We start from the raw sequence: 22,434 nt of genomic DNA, 5'->3' as shown, positions 1-22,434 counted from the left end.
AAAGAAAAGGAAATGCTTTCAGATCATGTTGGAGTTCTTCCAAGATCCAGATTATTTTTTGCGGATCTGTATATCTTGTAAAAAGGAAAGTCTAAAATGCACTACCTGGGTCTTGATTTGAGTATTATACCCAATTCTGAACATAGCACTTCAGGAAGGATGTGAAGTCTTTGGAGAGGGTGCAGAAAAGATTTATGGGAGTTGTTTGAGAAAGAAGGGACTTTGGTTGCATGGGTAAGTTAGAGAAACTAAAGTACGCTCCAACAGAAAAGAAAATTGAGATTTATCAAGTGTTCAAAATTATGACTGGTCTGGAAGGTGATAGGGAAAAACTGTTCCCTTTCACAAATGGTTTGGAAACCATAAGACCAGTTTGAAGCGTATGGCAAAAAAATCATCAGCAACGTGAAGGAGAGTATTTTGCAGTGAGTAGTTAGGATCTGGAATGTGCAGCCTTAGTGTGATGGAGGCTTATTCAATAACATCTTTTTGTCTTTCCAAAGGGAATGGGACAAGCACCTGAAGGGGTTAAAAGCTGTAAGGTTACAAGGGATAGGGCAGAAGACTGGGACAAGCTAAATTGCTGTTCCAGGAACCAACAGGCCTCCTTTTGTGCTGTAACCATTCTATAATCCTATACTTAGCTGCAATTCTTCAGGCAATTAAATAAGTCAGCTAAATCAAAGGCAAATAATGGAATGCATACATTGAAGGGATTCTGACAGAAATGTGTAACCTTCACAATTTCTATAATAACACTATAATGATGACAAGACAAACTACGAACATGTTTACCTTCTCAGTCGAGAGTGTGTTGCTGGGAAGCACAGCAGGTCAGGCAGCATCCAAGGAGCAGGAAAATCGACGTTTCGGGTATAAACCCTTCATCAGGAATGTTGAAGGGTTTATGCCTGAAACGTTGATTCTCCTGTTCCTTGGATGCTGCCTGACCTGCTGTGCTTCCCAGCAACACACTCTCGACTCTGATCTCCAGCATCTGCAGTCCTTTCTCCTTGTTTCCTTTCTCAGAATTGTTGTGTTACATGTACTGACCTGAGTGAATGAACTCTTAGTAATTCTGGAGCGAATAATGGGCACTTGGGAATGTTTGCAAGGCATGTATTTACCTGGGGTTTTCACATGCAGTCCCTGCCTGGGAGAGGAGGCTGATTGGTTTACTATGTTTATCTGTGCCCTCATCATCAACTTATTATTTTGAAATCATATCAGAGAATGGTGTTTGTTAGAATATTTGTACTGCCAGTTTTGTTTAGAATCAGTTTCATTTTTTCCACCTTTAAACTCACCCTTAAATGTGTCATGTGTGGTGTTATCCATACAAAGAGAGTCATTGCCATGAAGTCATTATAACAATCTTATCAAGAAATAATTCTGAGTTGTTCCCTTAAGGATCCAACAGCTCTCATAACATCATTATAGTTTGGAGAGGAAAAAGAAAGACTACACTCATCAGGAGTGACTGATCAGACAGAAGCTTCATTTACTAGAAAATAGTCTAAGGTTATTAAAGATTATACAAGTGTTCAATAGGGAGGAGGTGGTGAAAATACTTCCACTTGTGGGCAACTTCAAATGTAAAGCCATAAATACAAAGGTGAGGAATACAGCCAAAGGAAATTCAGAAAGAAATTTTATTGTTCAGAATGTTGAACTCACTCAGACATAATGGCTGAGCTGATAACATTGAAGAGAAATCTAGATGGGGGAGAAAGATATAGAAGGAGAGGTCGATGAACAATGGTGGGAAGAGGCTTTATGTGAAGCATACACACCAATATAGATCAGTTGGGTCAAATGACCAGTTTTTGTACTCTGCAATTCTGCAGTATGAAAGCTCATTTTTGTGAGAATTGAATCACATTGTTTTGATTGATTTCAGGCTCCAAGGAGAAGTACAATTTAAAAATGAAACCACTTCAGCTGGCATTTTTATCATGGTATCAAACCCTGTGGATGTTACAGGTTCTGTGGGTAAATATGCTGCCGACTCAGGCTTGGCAATCCAAAGATCCCAACATTGATCTTACATACTCAGCTGATTTCAATCCAAGTTCTCAAAGGGGCCTAAGGGTTAGTGGAGGTGAAAAATGAGCACCATTTGCACTCCTGATTCATATCCAACAATTTCAATTGGACAAGCATGTTAAGAAATGACTAGGCACTGATGCTGCCTATTAATGACTGTTCAGCAGACATACTGTGTCTAGACCCAGAGTACATAATGACCACATGCTTCAGGATGTAGGGGAAGAAAGTGAAGAGAGGGAATTTCATTTCTTTCACTGAGAAACTACACTGAGAGAGGCAGATCACAGCATCTGTAATGCTATCTGAAACTGGTTTCAATCTCAGTTTAAGAAAGGATTTCCAATCAGTGGCTATGATCATAGAGTCTATTGGCAAATGGGCCATGTCTTGGATGTTTGTTATGGAATTTGCTGGGATTCTTTCCGTGACAAGTGTGAGAATTCTTGCTGAAACCTTTCCATGGGGTTTACATGACATGATTGGCCAAATTTAAAGCACCTCTATTCCTGTAATTTATTTCCAAATCAGTGCAAGGCAGCTTAGTTTACTGTGCTGGGTGTATAAGATCTAACTTTCCTTTGTAAACAGCAGAATTCCCTTAAGTGCGTAATGTGTGTGTACATGAGGGAGGGTTTCCCTTTAAACATTTACTAAGTGGACATAAGACATTTAATTAGAACATATACAAACCATCTATAATAGTACTTTTTTTCTGTCTCTACTGTTATAGTTGACCCATGGACTCACTATCTGGTTTGGAACAATGAGAGTTTGAGAGTCTTACTTGCACATAATCCACAGTGCGTCCCAGTGCCTTGAATGCAGTGTACATCACTTCTCGCTTGCCTCCCCACTTCTGCATTACACACACGCTCTTGTTAGACCTGATCAGCCTTGTGAGATATTGCATGCTCTCCCCATGGGACTCATCGCTTTCGCCTGGGCCCTTCTCGTGGAAGTTGCTCTTCCACACAAAGCTGGCTGATCGCTCCCTCCCCATGACCTCGCCAAAGATGTCCATCATGTACAGATCATCTTCACTGTTCCCATCTATAACCATGATGACGATCATCCCTGGGTAGGTCAGCCTTTTGACGGACAGCAAACACTTCCTCAGATAATCTGGGTCCTCTTGGTAGGCAGCAATACACAGAGCCACCGATTTGTTTAATTTGATGGGGGTTTCCAGGGAGCGCTTCATTTTCCGGTGCTCCAAGAATGCAAAGAGGCTTTGAATCAGGAGATGCAGGGCTAGAATTGCTCCATAGAGTCCAAAGGAAAAGTAATAATTGTCTGTGGCTATGAACTGATATCCTACGATATAGGCAGCTGCGATTCCCAGCAAAAGAGCAAGACCGAATAGAGTTGTCCCCACAATCCGCAGGATGGAGGTCAGATTTTTACAACGCATCTGTAACATCACAAATCACAGGGAGGAAAAGAAAATATAAAAGTTTACATCTTTGTAAATTAAATGTCATTGATTAAGCACTTTCTCGTATTTAATATGAAAGCCAGATGCTAACCTTTTATCATGTGACCATTAGCAAAACAACTGCCAGATTAGGTTCAGCATTCCTCTGAATGAGTAGACTTTTGTTCCAATCCATTTGCAGGTCTCTAAATAACATTTGTAATCATCCTCTTCAGACACATTATGACATATCTCAGTGGTAGATGGAATTTGAACCCAACTGACACTGTACCACAAGACTCTCTTCCAAATGTCCCCCTATATTGCACCCGGCCTGGCAATGTATTGTTACTCCACAGACAACTGTTAATAGCTTAATTTCAAACTGAAACTAAAGAGTTAAATAATATGGGCAAGTTGCATAGACTTAAGTTTACATTTCCTTAAATTATAAGATTAAGAGATAATTCAACTGAGTTACGTTTTAAGGTGATTGAAGGAGTTAATAGGATAAGCAGAGAAAAACTATATCATCTGTTGGGTGGGTATCTTAAAATTAAAACTACACTGTTCAGATAGGAACACAGGAACAGGAGTAGGCCATTTATTCCCTTGAACCTGTTCCACCATACAAAGAGATCATGGCTGATCTGTGGCCTAACTCTGTATACCTGCCTTTCACCCAGAGCCCTTAATGTTTTTGCTGAACAAAAATTACCTACCAAAGATTTAAACTTAATAACTGATTCCGCATCCACTGTCATTGTGGAAGAGAGTTTCAAACATCACAAATCACCATTCCGCATATGAAAGTGCTTCCTGACCATCTCTCCTGAATGGTCTGGCCCTAATTATATCCCCTAGTTGTAGAATCCATAACCAGTGGAATTGGTTTATCTTTATCTATCCTGTCTTCTTTTGTTAATATCGTGAAGGTATGATATCACAATCTACTTTATTAGAGAAGTGCACGAAAAAGAAATGTTTGGAGGGATATTGGCCAAGCAGGCAGGTGGGACTAGTTTAGTTTGGGATATGTTTGGCATGGACTGGTTGGACGGAAGGGTCCGTTTCTGTGCTCAATGACTCTTAAGACTTCTTCATGCAAAAGGTGGTGGGAATCTGCTTCTCTCTCTCTCTCTCTCTCTCTCTCTCTCGCTTACCCCACCACTCTGCCAAAAGCTTCTGAGGTTGGGAGTCAAACATCAGCATTTGTGTTTTACTTAGGTGAGGATCTATTTAAGGGTTAAAAGTTAAATGGAGCCATTTTACTGATCAACCATGATTTAGTTAAATATTGGGTCAGATTCAAGGGGCCGAATGGTCCATTCCTCTTCCTACATTTCTACTTTGGCAAAAACTGTAGCTGGCACTATGAATAGTGAAAAAATTCAGAGAATGTCATGGTTTACCAACATCAGCATTACCAATAGGAGGGGTGGCAGATTATCATGATGAGCTATTCACGACTGATTAAATGAGACAGGAAGACCAAAGTGCTATTTTGGCTCCCCTTGTGTCAATGAACTGAAGAGTGAAGAGGAGGGACTGTCAGTACAGTAACAGCAGTCTGAATTGATTCCATGTCTGGTTGGGTATATTTATTGCTCATTGGCCAGTACTTTATGCTCTCATGTTTGCTTTTCCATTTGTCTCTGTTTATGTTACCTTCGAAGGGACAGTGCTCTTTCTGTTGGCTCACACATGCTGGGTTTTAAAAATGTTTCAGAATTAAACTAGTCGATGTCTTGCAGTCATGTAACACATTTCAGGGTCTAATGTTTTTATGACAGTGGTGACTGTTCTATTCCAAGTTCAGCTGTCAGGGCAATCTTTGCAGGTAGCCTTTTGGCTATCTCTTTAACTGAACTTCTGGTCACCTGTCTCAAAGTCTTCTAATGTCAAATTTAGTTAGATAATGATCCCGTGAAGGGCCTTGGGGCATTTTTGCCATGCTAAAGGCATTATATAAATTCAAGTTGTGGGTTCATGCAGTAAATCTATGTGAAGTTACAATAAGCAATGTATTCTTTTACTTCTTTTTTCGAGAAGGAGACACATATATCTCTTATGGCTAAAGCAACCGAGGGATATGGGGGAGGGTGAGATTAAGGTATTGAACTCGATGCTCAGCCATGATCATAATGAATGGAGGAGGAGGGTTAAGGGGTCAAATGGCCTACTCCATGGTAAACCATGACATTCCCTGCATTTCTGCACTATTCATAGCACCAGCTACGTTTTTTGCCAAAGTGGAAATGTCGGAAGAGGAATGAACCATTCGGCCCATTAAGTCTGACCCATCATTTAATTAAATCATGGCTGATCTGTAAAATGACTCCATTTAACTTTTAACCCTTAAATAGATCCTCATCTAAGTGTAAATGCTGATGTTTGACTTCAACATGGAACCCACACGCCTGCTCCTATTTTTCCATGTGGCATGTGGGTTGCTGGCCAGGCCAGCATTAATTACTCCTCTTGAATTACCCTCAAAGGTGGACATGAGCCATCTTCTGTGGAACTGTCATCCTTGTGACTCCTTGGAACTGGGAGAGGAAATAGGTATGTCCCCATGAATCTCCTGGCCCTTGTTGTTCTGGCTGGTCAAGGATGGGGAATAGAAGGTGCTGTCGTGGTGAGTTGCTGTGCTGCACCTTGCAAATGGTACACCCTCTGGCCACTGTGTCCATGATGGAGACAGTGAATGGGAACAGATTTCCAAACACGCAGTTACTTTGTGTCGAGCTTCTTAAGTGTTGTTGGAGCTGCACCCTTCCAGCAAGTGGGTCATTACTCCTTATTTGCACTGTATAGATGGTGGACAGGCTTTGGAAAATGAGCCCAAGTTTCCTGGTCAGGATAACTTTCAATCAGTTCTGCCGGGTCTGAATTTTCTGACCATGGAACAGTGCAGACTAATCGAGGAATGCTCTCAGGCAGCAGCGGAGTGGATCAGTATGGAAACCACAGCCCCCTTGCTCAGTAGCACGTTTGCTGTCTTCTACAGTTTGAATATACAGCAGCCACTTCAACAGCTACTAAGGGAAGATAAGTAAGTAAGGTAGAGTGCCAAGGGAGGGGATAAGTGGATGAGTGCTGAAGTTAGATTGAGGGGTCAGGTTGGGGAATGGTCTCTACTCCAGTGGGTCTGAAGTTCTATGGGAGGTGAGGAGAAACTGTTGTGTGTGACTGGTTAGTTCAGGGGTAGTGGGAATCTTGGGGAGGCAGGTGTGAGTGGTGAGTCGAGAGTGTGTTGCCGGAAAAGCACAGCAGGTCAGACAGCATCCAAGGAGCAGCAGAATCGACGTTTCGGGCCAGAGCCCTTCATCAGGTATTAGGCCTCTTGGCTCTGATCTCCAGCATCTGCAGTCCTCACTTTCTCCTAATTGATTTTAACCTTACTGCAAAGCCTCTTCCAAGGATACCGACCTTGAAGAAGTTCTCCTCCTCTCTCTACAAAGATCTCAGTGAGTCCCTCTTTCACTGTACACCCCAAGTGCGCTCAAACCTCATTCCTGATGAACGGCTCTGGCCCGAAATGTCAATTCTGTCTGACCTGCTGTGCTTTTCCAGCAATACACTCTCGACTCCAGCATCTTCAGGCCTCACCTCACTTACTTCCAGTGTGAGTGGTGAGTCAGAGGTTCAGTTTAATAGTTACCCTGGAGTTAGAGGAGGTTTAAATCCCCTGACTGTTTCCTCAGTAACCATTAAGCTTGAGTCCAAAATCTCTGTCTCTAACTCAGCTGGGGATTCTTTCTGACCATTCTCAATCCCAGGTAATTACCTGGTGGAAGTGAAAGTTGCAGGGTAATTCCTGCTGAGTGAGCTGTGTCAGGATTTCTGCATGGTCCTGTCTCACACAACACCAGTCTACACAGGATGCAATGACTATCAATTGGTCTGAGACAGTATATTAACACCCTCGTGACTTTTTCCATTTAATGCAAAACGGCCCAATAGATAATTTTAAAACTGTCTACAAAATATCCCAGGGGTCCTTAGAAGAATCACTTCATCTTGTCCAGTCTGGAGAATAAAATACTTCAAATGACCCAGTAGTTATTACTTACACTCTTCTGTTAACTGAAAAAAATGATAGGACAGAACTGTGATCAAACTGCTTGAAGTTTCTACCAGCAATGGACTCAGCAACATTTGCTACCTTTAAGCTCTCACATGGGGATTCCAACATTCACCCACTTTAATCTTGCTTGCTTTAATTGCCACTTTTCTGTGTGTGATTCTTCTGACCTTCTGATTAATGACCAGAAGACACATCAAAGTTGTGATCTCTGCTATGATACTGCAGTTCTGTTCGGTAGTTCCTCGGAATGATGATGGTGCTTTGCTCTTGGCAAGAACCCATGGTGCCTTTTAATGCACAACTGCTACCAAGATGCTGCTAACCAGCCGAGTCTCATGCTGCCTGCCATAGGCATATCAGTAAAATTTATGGATTAATAATCTACACCTTCAGTGACCATTAAATCCTGAGATGGGACATGAACACAGCTTCGTGTCCAGCATAAGGACAGCACCCCCTCTACCACAAGAATTCTGATGGTCCACTATAGCTGTGTTCAGCCACTAGTGATGGTTTTTTAAAAAATGTATTCATTCAATGAGGGTATCACTGGCTGGACCAGGCATTTATTGCCCATCCCTAATTGCCCAGAGGGCAGTTAAGAGTCAACCACATTGCTGTGGGTGTGGAGTCACATGTAGGTCAGACCAGGTAAGAATGGCAGTTTCCTTCCCTAAAGGACATTAGTGAACCAGATGGGATCTTCCCCCCCAAAAATTGCAATGGTTTCATGGTCATCATTAGTCTAATCTTCATTCCAGATTTTTATTAAATTCATATTCCATCTGCCATGGTGGGATTCAAACCCGGGTCACCAGAACATTACCTAGGTCTCTGGATGAACGGTTCACCAACAACACCACCAGCTTGTAGCCTCCCCGTTAAGTAAGAGGGCTACAGTGCTGCCTCCCAAACAGTGAATGCATTCACATTGTTGACTTAATACTGGGGGAGGCCAGCGAAATATAAACCGTTTGCACTGGGCAATAATCCTTCAAAGCGTCAAATACAACAAGGTCCATCCTACATTTATGTAGCAACATTAACACTGCAAAACATCTCCAGGTGTTTCACAGGAGCAATTGCCAAACACAATTTGACAGTGAACCACAATGGGAAACCATAGGACAGGGTCATGGGAGCAAGTTTTAATGTGCAACATCAAGGAGGATAAAGAGGGAGAGGGATGGAGAGATTTAAAGAGGGAATTTCAGGGCCAAGGGCCCAAGCACTAGGAAGGTACAACCGCCAATGTTGGGAGGGGTGAAATTTGGGAATGTGCCAAATGGCGTAGCAACCTTGAAGGGTTGTGGAGCTGGAGCAGACTAGTGATAGGCGGATGCAAGGCCATGGGGGGCTTTGACAAGTTGCATGAGGATTTCAAATCTGTCATATTGGATGATAACACAGGTCAGCCAGTACAAACAGTGTAAAGTGAACAGAAATTGGTGTGAGTTAGGAAACAGGCAGCATTACATAGGTAATGGTGGATCCCGTGTAGTTCCTCAGTCATTCACAGAATGTACACTACATTGGCTGATCGAGTATTTATTACCCATCCTCTGAAAATAATTCTTTGGAGAATGGGATTTTCAATGGCCCTTGTAAACATTTACCTTTGTGTATTTGGGACAGACAATTTCAGTCCCTTGAATTTGTTCCTCCATTCGGCATAATCGTATTTGATTTGCACTCTCCCTCTTTCCACTCATCTTTGGCCCACATTGTTTAGAAGGGCATGAGTGTTGGCTTCTGTCTTGGTCTAGGTGTGTGGATGTTGCGGTAGGGTAGAAACCAGGCATTGTCAACAATGGAAGGACGACTATGTGGATCTAACGTGAATTGCAGCTACCTGTTCTCAAGTCTGTGTCCCTGTACCATTTCATTCCAAAAGTTAATGCTAGCCCCACTATAGGTTTACAAGGCAACCTTTAGCATTCTTATAGCACCTTTCATGATTTCAGGAAGTGCCGAATACATTACTGTAAAGAGGTACTTTTGATACTACTGTTGCAGTGTAGGAAACCTAGCAACCAATTTGTGAACAATATTCCACAAAAAGCAATATGATATTGGCCAATCAGCTGTTTTTGAGTGTTGGTTAAGGGATAAATCAAAATTCCAAAACACTAAGAGAGTTGTTCCTATCCTACTTCTTCAAACTAATGACATCTTTTTAAATTTACCCAAGTGGTTAGACAAGGTCTCAGTTACACATCTAATCCAAAGGTCAGTGCCTCCAACAGGCGAGTGTTTGTACTTGCATGACTGCAATGGGATTCTGAACCCAAATTTGAGTGATTGTGTGACAGACTAAGTCACAGCTTATGCTTATGATTAGCAATGTGGCACTGATTCTATGCTGAACACCTGGATTACAAATGATGTGACTGTGTTACAAAGTAATAAAACCCCAGTTGAGCTACAATGAATAATCCTGCATGCTGCTACGCTAATCCAAAGCACCTTGGGTCATTTTTGTTGGTAAACCAATATCTGGATGTTTTGGCCTTTTAGTCATTTGTTTGAAACTTTATGAATCATGAATTCTTAAATTTTACAAATATTGAGAATGCTTGCTTTTTTTTAAAACAAAATGGCTGATCTCCTGCAATTCAAAACAGGGCCAACTAAGAACGGTTGACATTTCACTGGTTTCCCCCCGACATCCCCCCCCCCCATCAAATAGGGGCAGCTCACCCCACCATCAAATGGATTCTGGACTTAATTATTCAACAGCAGCTACATTTCGGCAAACATTTCATTTTTCACTCTTCGTTTGCCCACTCGGATTGTTTATTCATGTGTTGCTGTGGGAACGGCTTGCACTGAAACCTCACCGCCCCCATCTGGTGGCCAGGCCTCTGCTCCAAATTGCTGCCCCTCTCATTTTGTTGATGAGAAAGAAAATCATCTCATGGTTGTGAACATGGGAGTGTGTTACTCCCAACTGTGAGTCCCTTGTCTCCCTGACCTCTTGGTTAGTGAGAGAATATTAATCATGCTGAGTGTTGATTCCTTATATACACAAACAGCTTTTCTCCATTACCTAATGCAGCTAAGACTAAATTTATATTCATCAATAAACTTATATTCAGGTGAGGAATGATAGAGGATGAGATATGCTAATAAATACAAGCGAAATTGTGTGCAAAGGAACTAAAAGCTGCAAAATTCATTGAACAAATGTCTTTTTTATTTAATGAGCTCTTGATTACGCCTCTTCAGTGTTCTCTCATTTTATTTTTAGATGCTCCATAAACATTGCCTCATTTATCAAGTATTTAATCTTACTATCTTCTTTGTGTGGCTTTGTCACACTTCTGTCAAAAAATACTTGGCATTCATTTAGCACTATTCTTTGCCCCTGGATGTCAGAAAGTGCTTTACAGCAGGTGTAGTACTTTTGAAGTGTTATACTGCTAGTTTTGAACTGCTGTAGCAGTCAATTTGCACACAGCAAGCTCCCATCACAGAAATGTGATTAATGACAGAACAATCTCTCTTTTTGTGATGCTGATTGAGGGGTAAATATAATCATTAGGCAGGACATGGAACAGAACTCCTCTTCCCTTCTCCAAAATAGCACCAGGGAAGTATTTCCCTTGATCTGAGAGCAGATATACAAGAAAACAGTGGATTATCAGCATTGATTTTATTTTTTCACTTAGAGTGGGTCTTGAATCTAAAACCTGCAAAGTCAAGAGGAGAAAGTTCTACTGATTGAGCCTCAATAGCCTTAGTGTTAAAGTTGCAATATAAATGAAGTCATTGTTATTGTTGAACTGGTAATGCATACAGCTGGGTACTTGCTTTATTGAGAACTTTTGTCAAGGGGACCCAGAAATGATGGAGACATTTGAATAGGTATTGTAGGGTTAATGGGGGAGGCAGCTCTTTCCTTCTTTCCAGGAAATGAAGGCAATGGAAACAGACTGGAGGTTGGTGCGCTGCCAATAACTGAAGATATCGGCAAGTGGAGTTCAGAACCTTCCTCTCACTTGTTTAATACAACAGCTCCCTCTCTTCTGTATTATTTGTGTTAATGATCTTTGAGAGGAGTTATTCTAGAGCCTCTCCACCTTTTCAGCTCCCCCCTCATTACATAATGATTTAATAAGACCAAAACAATGCCAGATTTTACATCAACCCCACTACACCAACTGTTCTTTATGTTACCCAAGTCTCCTCTCAGCCATATTCATCTCACCCTGTTAACCTTTCTTTCTACTTTATTTCTTACTCACGTATTTATCCAGTTTCTCCCTTAAATACTGTTCACCTCAACCACCCCCTGTGGTAGTGAATTTCACATTCTCACCATTCTCTGGATACATTTCTACAGAGTTCCCTGCTGGACTTGTTAGTGACTATTATATATTTATAGTTCTTCATTTTGGACTCAGCTAAATAACTGGCAAGTATCAGTGAATAGAACAGACACAAGCTCCTTAAGGATTAAGATGAGTAGCCAAGTCCATGTAGACCAGGAAGGGCCTTCAGCATTAATGTCGACTCACTTACTTGGCCTTGAGCCAAGTAAACGGTATTCTGGATCCTCAATGGGGAGTCCATTTGTTTCCCCAGTCCTGATCCTTATGAAGTGTCCCCTCACCTTACACACATCAGAGGCTAACATGTCACGTAAAGACAGGCTGGGGTTTCCCATGGTAGAATATTGTAATATTTACTACCTAAACTTGTGAAATATAGAATTGAACAGGATCTAAGAACATGTGAAATAGTAGCTGCAATACGCTATTCAGCCCTTCACTCCTGTTCCATCATTGAGTAACATCATGTTTCCTCTTGCTCCAACTGTATTTTCTCACCCTATCTCCATAATCCCTTAAGTATCTTTGTGCCCAAACTCATTAATCTTGAATATATTTAATGACAGAACATCCACGACTCACTGCAATCGATAATTCCAATGATTTACAACTGAAAGAGTGAAAAACTTTGATGTGAACTTGTCAACCATGTATACTGACATTATGACCCTTAGCTCTGCCCTCTCCAATCCCCTGTATCTGCCCTCTCCAATCCCCCTGTATCTGCCCTGTCAAATCCATGCATCCAGATGAGGCTTTTTTCACTCGTTCATGGGAATGGCCAACATCTACTACTCATCCCTAATCGCTATTAAGATGGTAGTGGTGAGCTGCCTTCTAGAGCCATTATAGGCCGTGTGGTGTAGGTACACCCACAGTGCTCTTGGGGATGGAGTTGTAGGATTTTCGCCGAGCAGCAGTGATATAACAGTGCCAAATAATTTCTAAGTCAGGATGGAGTGTGGATTGGAAAGGAACTTGAAGTTGGTGGTGTTCGTATGCACCTGTTACTGTTATCCTTCTAGACAGTAATGTTTGTGGCTTTCGGAAGGTTTTGTCTAAGGAGCTGTGGCAAACTACTACAGTGCGTCTTGCAAGTGGTACTACGGTGGAGTTAGTGAATGTGGATATGCTGCCAATCAAGTGGGTTGTTTTGACTTGAATGATGTCAAGCTTTTTAAGTGGTGTTGTAGATGTTGTAGGGAGTATTTAATCACATTCCTGACCTGTGCCTTGTGGTGCATGGCTGAGTAACCACATCCTCCCAAAATCAAATGTCAATTAAGTTGGATGCAATTTGTTTAGAACTAGGACTATGAACATTGAGTGCAACACAATGACTGGTAATACGTACAGATACACAGCACTTTTTCTAGCTATTGCATAGTTTGATATGAGCCTGACTATGGTCTATGTCAGTGAGATTCGAACTCTGAAAGACAGCATGAACATTGCTACATGTCATTTCATTTTCTTCCCCATGCACTATATATAGGCTGTGTTCAAACAGTTGCAATCTTGGTACTGTTTGATCATTCGAGTTATCTAAAACTTAATGAACCCATGCACAAAGATGTTATTGAAGTGATGATGTCACATGGTTCAAACTGAAAATAAATTTATCACAGTTAAATACAAAACATCATTTAAAGTGACACTCTCTCCATGAAATAACAGGCTTGCTAAAAAGGTAGGACTCTCATTCACTGCTGTCAAGCTTAGCAGGCAATGAAGCAAAGTAACACAATAAATTGTATTTTTATAGCACTTCATACATCACAGTAAAACATTCTAAAGTGATTTACTGGAGTATTATCAAACAATTTAATACAAAGCCCGATTAAGAGATACTAGGTGAGATCTTTTCTTTCTTAAGTTTTTTTTCAGAAGTATCACTTAAAGAGTAATATGGGGGGGAGAGATGGACAGGGTGAGGGAGGGAATGCCAGACCTTAGAATTCAGGTACTTAAATACATGGCCATCAATGATACATCAAATAAAATAAGGTATCAGGTGGAGGCCAGACTTGGATGTGTGCAGAGATCTGGGAGGGTTGTAGGTTGGGAGGAGATTACAGTAAAAGGGAGAAATGAGCTCATTGAATGAGATGAAAACATTGCTGAGAATCTTAAATTTAAAGCATTGTCAATGAGGAGCCAATGCAAGTCAGAAATCATAGGTGATGGTTGATAGAAACTTAGGTGTATTGAGGATAGAGACAGTAGGATTTTGGAAGATTTAGTTTGTTGCTCTTTTGGTTTGTGAAATAGCTGTGGTTCTCCTTCTGCTTGGCAATCCAAGATTTAAAAAGTTAATTTGGTTTCAAGCACATTGTACAACAAGAATCTCTAGTATAGAGAATATGTACAATATAATGATAGAGACAGTCTTGCAGATTTGGACTCTGTTTCTGATGAACGGTAACTGCATTAGCTTTGACCCAGTGGTTAACACTCTTGCTTCAATGTCAGCAGGCTATGGACTACAGTCCTACTCCTGTGAGTGGAACTTACATTGCAGTGGAATGGAGTATTGTTGTTGGTGCCGTCTCTTGGAGTCATAGAGCACAGAAACAGACCCTTTGGTCCAAGGTGTTCATGCTGACAACAATCCCAAACCAAAAGATCTCTTAGCACTAATTTGAAGGAAGAGGGAAATTAAACCTAATGATCTGGCTAATCACTAACAACTGATTATCTGATCATTAACACATTGCAGTTTATGTGAACCCTGGCTGCCTAACCTCTGATATTGCAACATTGATTGACTGGCTTATCTTTTCTCCTGAGAGTCAAGCAGAGTGTTAGGCCGTGGACTTGCATTAGACTCCTGGGCAGAGTTCTGCCATGGTTTATCACTGCCTTCTGCAGGATGGTTGACCAGGAAACTCTTCCACTGTGACTGCCTGCCTTCAGGTGTACTGAAAGGATTTACAGACTGATCAGTGACCATGTTACCAACATACCTCCATGACCACTATCCATCAGCTGGTGTGCATCTTCAATCTGTAGCTTCTGGCCCAGAGCTGGTGACATTACCCACTGTACCACATGACCTTCCAAAACATTAATCATACTTCAGAAAAAAAATACAAAATGCTTTGGAATGTGAATGGTGCTATCTAAACGTTGGGCTTGCTGAAAGTGCTTTAACTGACTCTTAGGCCACTGCAGTGTTGTTGCACTGAATCATGGCATTTTTAATGCCAGAGGTGTTACTAATTTATTAAGAGTAGAATAGGGATGGTGTCTCTATGGATGGACAGGAGTATGACTGTCCCCAAATAATTAAACCAGAATACCTCATGTGGTTACTGTAGGTTATCGCTCCCATCCCGACTAAAGCCAAGGGAAACTCGTATTTTTAATAGCATTCAAATCATGGTCCACAGCTAATCACGTCCATCTGGGCCCAGCAATCCTGACTTCACTGAGTCCCACCCTGCAGATGCAAAGTGAAGGGTTACATCTGGAATTGGTTTACTGAACTAACCGAGCAACTGTATCTAACAATCAGGACACTATACCTTCTTGCTAAAACAATCCCGTACAATTTCACCTCCAGATAAGGAGGGCAGTTGATTTCTCGTAGCCAACTGAAGAATGGTGCCTGTGTCAACATTTAATATAGGGTTAGCTCCACGATTGATGGAAGGTGGGATAAAGAAAGTGGGTGGAATCTGGGGAAGCCCCGTGGTGTTAGGAGGATTGGAGGATAAACGGTGACTGGTCTCTCTCAATAGTCGTTTGTATTTGAGATCATTCTATAATGGCATGTTGTTTGACTTGACCACATCTCAATGATGATTTTATATATATATATATAATTGAACCAGAATATTTTGCCCACAGCGATGAAAGGATTAAATGAAAAGTTTTGCTGAAAATGTTATAAAACACGGGCTTCTGCACATTGCCTGCGCCTCACGGATCTCGGGTCATTGTTAATAACACGATCCTGTGGCTTCTTGGCCTTATCCTGTCTGATAGCCAGTAGCATATTAAAAGCTTCACCAATATCAGCGGCTAGAGAGGCTGCAAACACTACCCAAAAGCAAAGTCAGATGGCCACAGAATTCTAAAACGCTGACGAAAAAGGAAAGACGCGTCTCCAACTTTTTTGGGATGGACACAATTGCATCAATGTTTCACTGAACTGGGCTTCACATCTACACATCCCTCTCTCGCTCTCCGGGAAACAGGGCTTTCTTTGTAACGCCTTTAAAGCCAACAACAAAAAATTCATTTGACAGAGGCCGAGATGGTTTGTCAATGCACAAGGCGGCTTTGGTAAATGACTTGACTGTCTGAGCGCAAGTCACAAGTTATACCACTCACGGTTCACCAGCACCTGACCAGAAAGCGATTCCAGCTTTGCTTTACCATTCAAGCTAATGTTTAAATACCAATTCAAGTGGAGTATCTGTTAAGTACACAAATCTGACATGGAAGGTGGAATGTGTGTTCTCTTCCAGTGTGTTGAATCTTGCAGAGTGTTTAGGGTAAGTATCGAGGTGTTAGCCTGACGTTCCATTTCCCCAGGGGGTGACACCCCGCGAGCCAGGCGCGTCACTCCCGGGGAGCTCCCAAATCCCCAGGGGAAATCCCTCGCCAGCCAATCGGAGCGCCGCGCGTGACGTGGGCCGGCATTGTGACGTTGCAGGAGGGGGTGTTTCCCCCTGGCTGCCGCCACGAGGTTGCAATCTCCGAGAGAGCCTGGAAATTGCAGCCATTCACTCCCCTCACCCAGTTCATAGCAGGCGCCGTGGATTCTCATATGAATCAGGACCAACACACGCACACCCCGAGTCCTCAACTTGTTTTGTCCCGCGAAACTAAAGCATCCTACCGTAATTTATAATTACATCGTGCTCCCTTCGCAAAGAAACTCCCAGTTAGACTCCAACTTAATGTTGGCTATTCGCTTTGCCAATTGCAGGATGTAAAGGCTACGTTTGAAATGTGTCGTTCATTCAACACATCGGCAACGTTAAACATCAGGCATTAAAACAGACCGAGATTTATTTCGATGAGAGAGCATTGCAGAATGCATTGCTGCGTGCTCTACCTGTGTAACTTGATCCTCAATCCCCAAATTTACCATAAACATACACTTCAGCAATTTGTTTTCAGAACAAGGGGCCACATTTCCCGGAAAGGTTGCCTGTGCCACCTTTTGCTTCTTAGTTTGCATTGTGACCTTCGGAGCAGATTGTGCATTGAGAGGGAAGAGTTCTGTGGAGATCTGTCCCCAGCAGTAAAACTAGCAGCGAACCATCTTCATCCACTGTTCAAAAGTCAACCCAAATCTTCATTGAAACGAAGATTTCGCCGTTCAAAACACCCGTACTCATTTTTACTAATTGTTGTACCTGGCACCGATCTCTTTCCAATTCGTCATTTGAAATAATAATTCAGTGATCCACCAATACAGCATTTTTTTTTGCAATGAAAAGCCATCTGGTTTAACGTGCTAGTAAAAAGGTTTCGACCTACCTTTGATGCTGCGACGTTGGAGTTGCCTTGCTTCTGTTATATTTTAAGCTCACTTGGCCCCGTGTGTGTGTGGTCTACAGTCTGTTCTGTCTCAATGTTCAAGTCTTCAGGATAAAGTCAGTGCTTCATCGTGTGTGCAAGGAGCATTTGCAGAGAACTACAGCGATCGGAGATTATGCAGCAATAAAGCAGCCAGTTCCAGATTTTTTTTTAAAAACTGCAAAAATCTATTTTAAGGAAAAACTCTTGAGGTCAGATCTTCAGTTTGAATATCAACTTTTGTTTCAAAAAATACAAAATTTCCTCAGTCCTTATTGCAGCGTCAGACATCACTCCTGAACACCTATCCTCACGAATAAATATTTAAATATTGTTTTCTTTTTAAAACAAAACTGATTCACTCGCATAAGTTCTTATTTTAAAAAAAATAAATTCACAATTTAGCCCCTACACGTACTGGTGTAAAACCAGCCCTGATGAGGAAAGTAACTGCAAGTTCCCTTACGCTAAACGGTGTGTAAATCCTCAGGCACGCCAAACCTTTCCTCTTTTTTGGTTGGGTGGGGGGGGGGGGGTTCGACTCTACTATGCTTGCGTTTTTTTTACTAACTCAAGTGCAGCCCAGAGGAAGTTTCGCGGACTTTTATAACAAGGCTAACTGTTTTTTCTGTTAATGAATAGAGGGGGTTACAGGGGAGGAGGGGAAGTTTAAACCCGCCCACTGAGCTCAGATAGGAGAAAACTCACTCAGCCGGTTCAGTCATCCTAACACACATGGAGCCCAACTTTGAGGAGTGTACCCCCACCCACAGACATTTCTATTTCAGCACACTGGAGCAGTTACATTTTACACTGCCTCATTTCCAAACATACAAAGGCTGCTATTAAACATTATCCCTGTATCCTAAATCAAACTCACTTGCGGTTTTTTCTTTAAAAGGCAGTGTATTTCTTCCACAGAGCCAGCCTTCTCGCGATGGGCCGAATGGAGTCTTTCTGCTCTTTTCCCATTCTGTTTTAGTCTTCCTGGGTCAAAATGGTAAAGGGAATTTAGTGTTTTCTTTTTTCTCTCATACATACACACACAAGAGCATGCATAGAATCTCACAGCAGATAAAGTGAATATTTGGCCCTTCGTATCTGTACTACCCCCTCACTCTCCCGATAGCCAGGCAAAATGTTCTCCCTTCGCACTTAATTCATACTATGGATTTCAATGGTTATAACGTGAAGCCAGCTTCTCATTTTATTGTCTATTGTCTTTTTTTGGGGGGGGGGGGGGGCGGGGGCGGGTGTGCAGCTAAGAGACCGATTCTATAACATGACAATAAAACGAGATTCCGAATCCGGCTGTCCAGTTCATTTCGATCAGGCTTGGCAGTGTGTCCTGCAGCATTCACTCAGTAATGATCAACAGAGGGCGCCGCCGGCGATCACTGCATACACTAGAAACCAGCATCGGAAGCAATGTCCTGGAAATTGGTTTCCAGCAGAAAGTCGTCAAATCGAATTAATACTTTAATGCCAGCCAGGAGGTGAATTGCATTGAATGGTACAGCAGAGAAGCCGGCCATTCGGCCCGACTGGTGAATGCTTTCATGTTTCACACCAGCTTCCTCCGAGCATCATTAATCTCGTACTATCAGCGTGTTCTTGGATTTCCTCCTTCGTCATTTGTTTGTCCTGATACCCCCGAAATATATCTGCACTATTTATCCAAACCACTCCCTATAGTTCCATATTCTTGCCCCTCTCTGTGTATCAGTTTCCACATTCTCCCCGTGTCTGCGTCGGTTTCCTTCGGGTGCTCAGCTTTCCTCCCACAGTCCAAAAATGTGCAGGTTAGGTGAACTGGCCAGGCTAAATTGCCCATAGTGTTAGGTGAAGGGGTAAATGTAGGGGAATGGGTCTGGGTGGGTTGCGCTTCGGAGGGTCGGTGTAGACTTGTTGGGCCGAAGGGCCTGTTTCCACACTGTAAGTAATCTGTAAATCTGTAAGTCAAGTTTCTCCTGAATTCTCCATACTATTTTTGAGGGACTATCTTCTATCTTCAGCAACTGAGGACTGCAGATGCTGGAGATCAGAGTCGAGATGCTGCCTGACCGGCTGTGTGGTTTTCCAGCACCACACTCTGGAGTCTCTTCTATTGCCTAGTTTGAGACTCCCAACAAGTCATAGAGTCATACAGGACGGAAACAGCCTGTGCTGACCAGGTTTCCAAAACCTAACTATTTCCATTTGCCTGCATTTGGCCTCCATCCCTGAAAGCCTTTCCTATCAATATATCTGTCCAAATGTCTTTTAAATGTTGTAACCATTTCATCTGGCAGATTATTCCTTATACACACTGCCCTCTGTGAGAAAAAAAGTTGCCCTTCAGTTCACATTTAATTCTTTCCCCTTTCACCTTAAACCTGTGCCTTCTTGTTTTCGACTCTCCTACCCTGGGGAAAAGTTCTTGTGTATTCACCTTTTCTACGCCCCCCCCCCCATCATTTCATAAATGTCTACAAGGTTATCCCTCAGCCTGCAACGCCACAGGGAATAAAGTCTCAGCCTGTCCAGCTTCTCCTTAACCTTCAATCTTTCCAGTCTTGATAACATCCTTGTAAATCCTTTTTACAATATCCCCCCTCATCTTTCTAAACTTGAAGCATCTCTAATTCCATTGTATTGAACTGCTTTCATCCTTATGAAGTGTATTAGCCAAGTCAGATGTTTTCAGTGGTTTGCGGGTAAAGAGGAGGTATAGGCTTTTTGTGTCTCCTTTCTATTCGGAAAGCTGTAGGGAGGATAAATAATCCAGAATGAACCAGGCGATGTATATTCCCTTTTCACCTAGAACAGTCACACAGCAGTCTGGAGTCACAGAATCATAGAATCAATTTCCATTATTCCGGCAAAAACAATGGTTCCTTGTGACAGTCCATGTGGTTGTTAAAGTCTTATCAGAATTTTCAAAAGCTACTTTTTGCAGTAATCCTTTCAAAATCCTGACATTGATGATCAAACCATATAAAAATGTTTGAAGTTTAAAATGTATCAGCACTGATGCTTACATAACATTTATTCTGCTGGAGTTCATAAATTTTCAAATGAATTTACTCAAATTTTACAATAGTACATTCACTGAAATACATATTGATTACATATGTTTGGTAATAGCATTTGTACTGAAGATGGAATTCTTAGGTAGAATTCAGTTCAATTTAGGAGAGAAATGCAGCTCAAAATCTTGCTTCACAGAATGTTTTGAAAATGCTCAGAAAATGTTGAACATAATTCAGCCAGAAGTGGCCCTGGTTCAAGGAAAAAGTCCTCTGACAACAGGAGTAATAGCTTAGGATCTAATAATGAAAAGGAAGTGCAGAACATTTAACAGGGTTTCCCGGAGTGCGCTCGCCTTCTTTTCAAAGGACGGTTCAAATATAATTGGATCTGCGTTTGGTAGGCTCTCACTGCAGGGCTGGGCACTGGGATGACTCTATGTTTAAAGAGAGTCTGGCATTCACTAGCCTTTTAAAAAACAAAACTATTGCAAAGAATCCTGATTAACAAGGAACCACAATGTTTCTTGTTAAAGAGGGAAATGTTCACTTGACTCACCTCGCCCCTTCCAATTATCAATATCCAAGAATTAATGCCCTCTCCATTGCCATCTGCAACCCTTTTGAACCTCTGCTTTTCTCAAATTTTCTTCAGTTGCACATCTATAATTGTAAAATTCTGAAAGCTTTCCACCTTTCTGCTCCTTTAAGATGAATGTACCCCTTTGACCAAGTATTTAGTCACTTGTCCCAATGTCTCCTTGCGTGCAGCAGGACTGTTAAATGTTAAATGCATCACAATTAAATGATCATCATCATACAAGTCTGAGAAATTGACCCCAGTAGTTAAATCCAAATTTACCTCAGTTCTACCTCGTTCCTTAAAAACCCTTTTGGGGTTGGGTGGGATGGGGTGGGGTGTAGTGGGAGGAATAAGGACCCCATTAATTTTTATTGGTAATGTAGTTTTTCCAAACTCTCTGAATGGGCTAGTGTTCAGAATAATACAGCACTACAGATCATCATTCAATAGCTTTAAAGCCAGTGGCAAAATGACCAAGAAATAGAGGACACAGATTTATAGTAATTAGCGAAAGAACAAAAGGTAGCAAAAAGAGAAAAAAAAACTCTTTTATGCAACAAATGCTGTTTCTGCAATACACTACTTGAGAATGTAAGGGTCAATTTTGGCTTTCAACCGGGAATTTGATAAGCTCCTAACCGGAAACAAAATGCAGGTCTGTGGGAAAAGACAGGGGATATGTTACCTGTTAACTTGCACTGACCTTGCTCTGTTCTGTAATCATGTTGTGATTCTATAATTCCAACACCCTTTGTGCATTTAAATGAAGTGTAGGAAGTTATGTTTGTCACTACTTCTAAAGTGGATATTTAAATTGGGCAGATTTGCTTCTGAGGAAATTATTTGCAAAAGTGCCTCTTCTTGTTCTTTGAGGAAGGTAATAGAAGTGTGTCATATTATTGATATGATAGAACCTGAGAGTTCCCCTAATTCTTCATTTACTCCAAAGATGGTGGCTCTTTCTGAGCAGGGATTAACAAATTGATTTTCATGTGCCTCAGTCTATTGGGTATTTTGCATGCGTCAACCTAGATAGTTAGTACCAGTTAATTCAACTATGGATTGTCTCACAGCCAATGAGTGAGTCCCAAGCTGCAGCACATGGGAGTAGTAGCATTACTACTGGGATAGCATGTCATGGATTCGCAGTCCCATTGAGCACTTAACCTAGGCTGACGCTCCAGAGCTATACTGAAATACTGCTGCAGCCATCAGTTTTGTAGTAAAACATACTGCATACTGTGGTACTATTTAAAGAAAAGTCAGGGAGTTTTGCCCAGTATTTACTTAGAAAACACTGAAAACAACAAATGCTGGAGTTCACAGCAGGTCAGGCAGCATCCATGGAGAGAGAGCTAGCTAACATTTCGACTCCAGATGACTCGTCATCAGGGCAAGTGCAGATTCCAGCATCTGCAGTA

General features: G+C 41.8%; 1 protein-coding gene across 1 annotated transcript in view; it reads right to left on the bottom strand.

The window, feature by feature from the left end:
- has2 (hyaluronan synthase 2) overlaps positions 1–17,968 on the bottom strand; it is a 30,571-nt gene extending 12,603 nt beyond the window's left edge. Inside the window, exons 1-2 of the mRNA XM_072570934.1 lie at positions 17,384–17,968; positions 2,834–3,460 (exon numbers count right to left, since the gene is read on the bottom strand). Of these exons, the coding sequence (XP_072427035.1) occupies positions 2,834–3,460 (627 nt within the window). The 5' untranslated portion in view covers positions 17,384–17,968. The remainder of the gene's footprint in view (positions 1–2,833; positions 3,461–17,383) is intronic.
- Between the last annotated feature and the right edge of the window lie 4,466 nt (positions 17,969–22,434).

The sequence above is a fragment of the Chiloscyllium punctatum genome, chromosome 5, assembly GCF_047496795.1.
Source record: "Chiloscyllium punctatum isolate Juve2018m chromosome 5, sChiPun1.3, whole genome shotgun sequence".
In the NCBI taxonomy this organism is placed as follows: Eukaryota; Metazoa; Chordata; class Chondrichthyes; order Orectolobiformes; family Hemiscylliidae; genus Chiloscyllium; species Chiloscyllium punctatum.
Note: the sequence above shows the minus strand (reverse complement) of the source record. Positions and strands in the feature narration are given on the sequence as shown.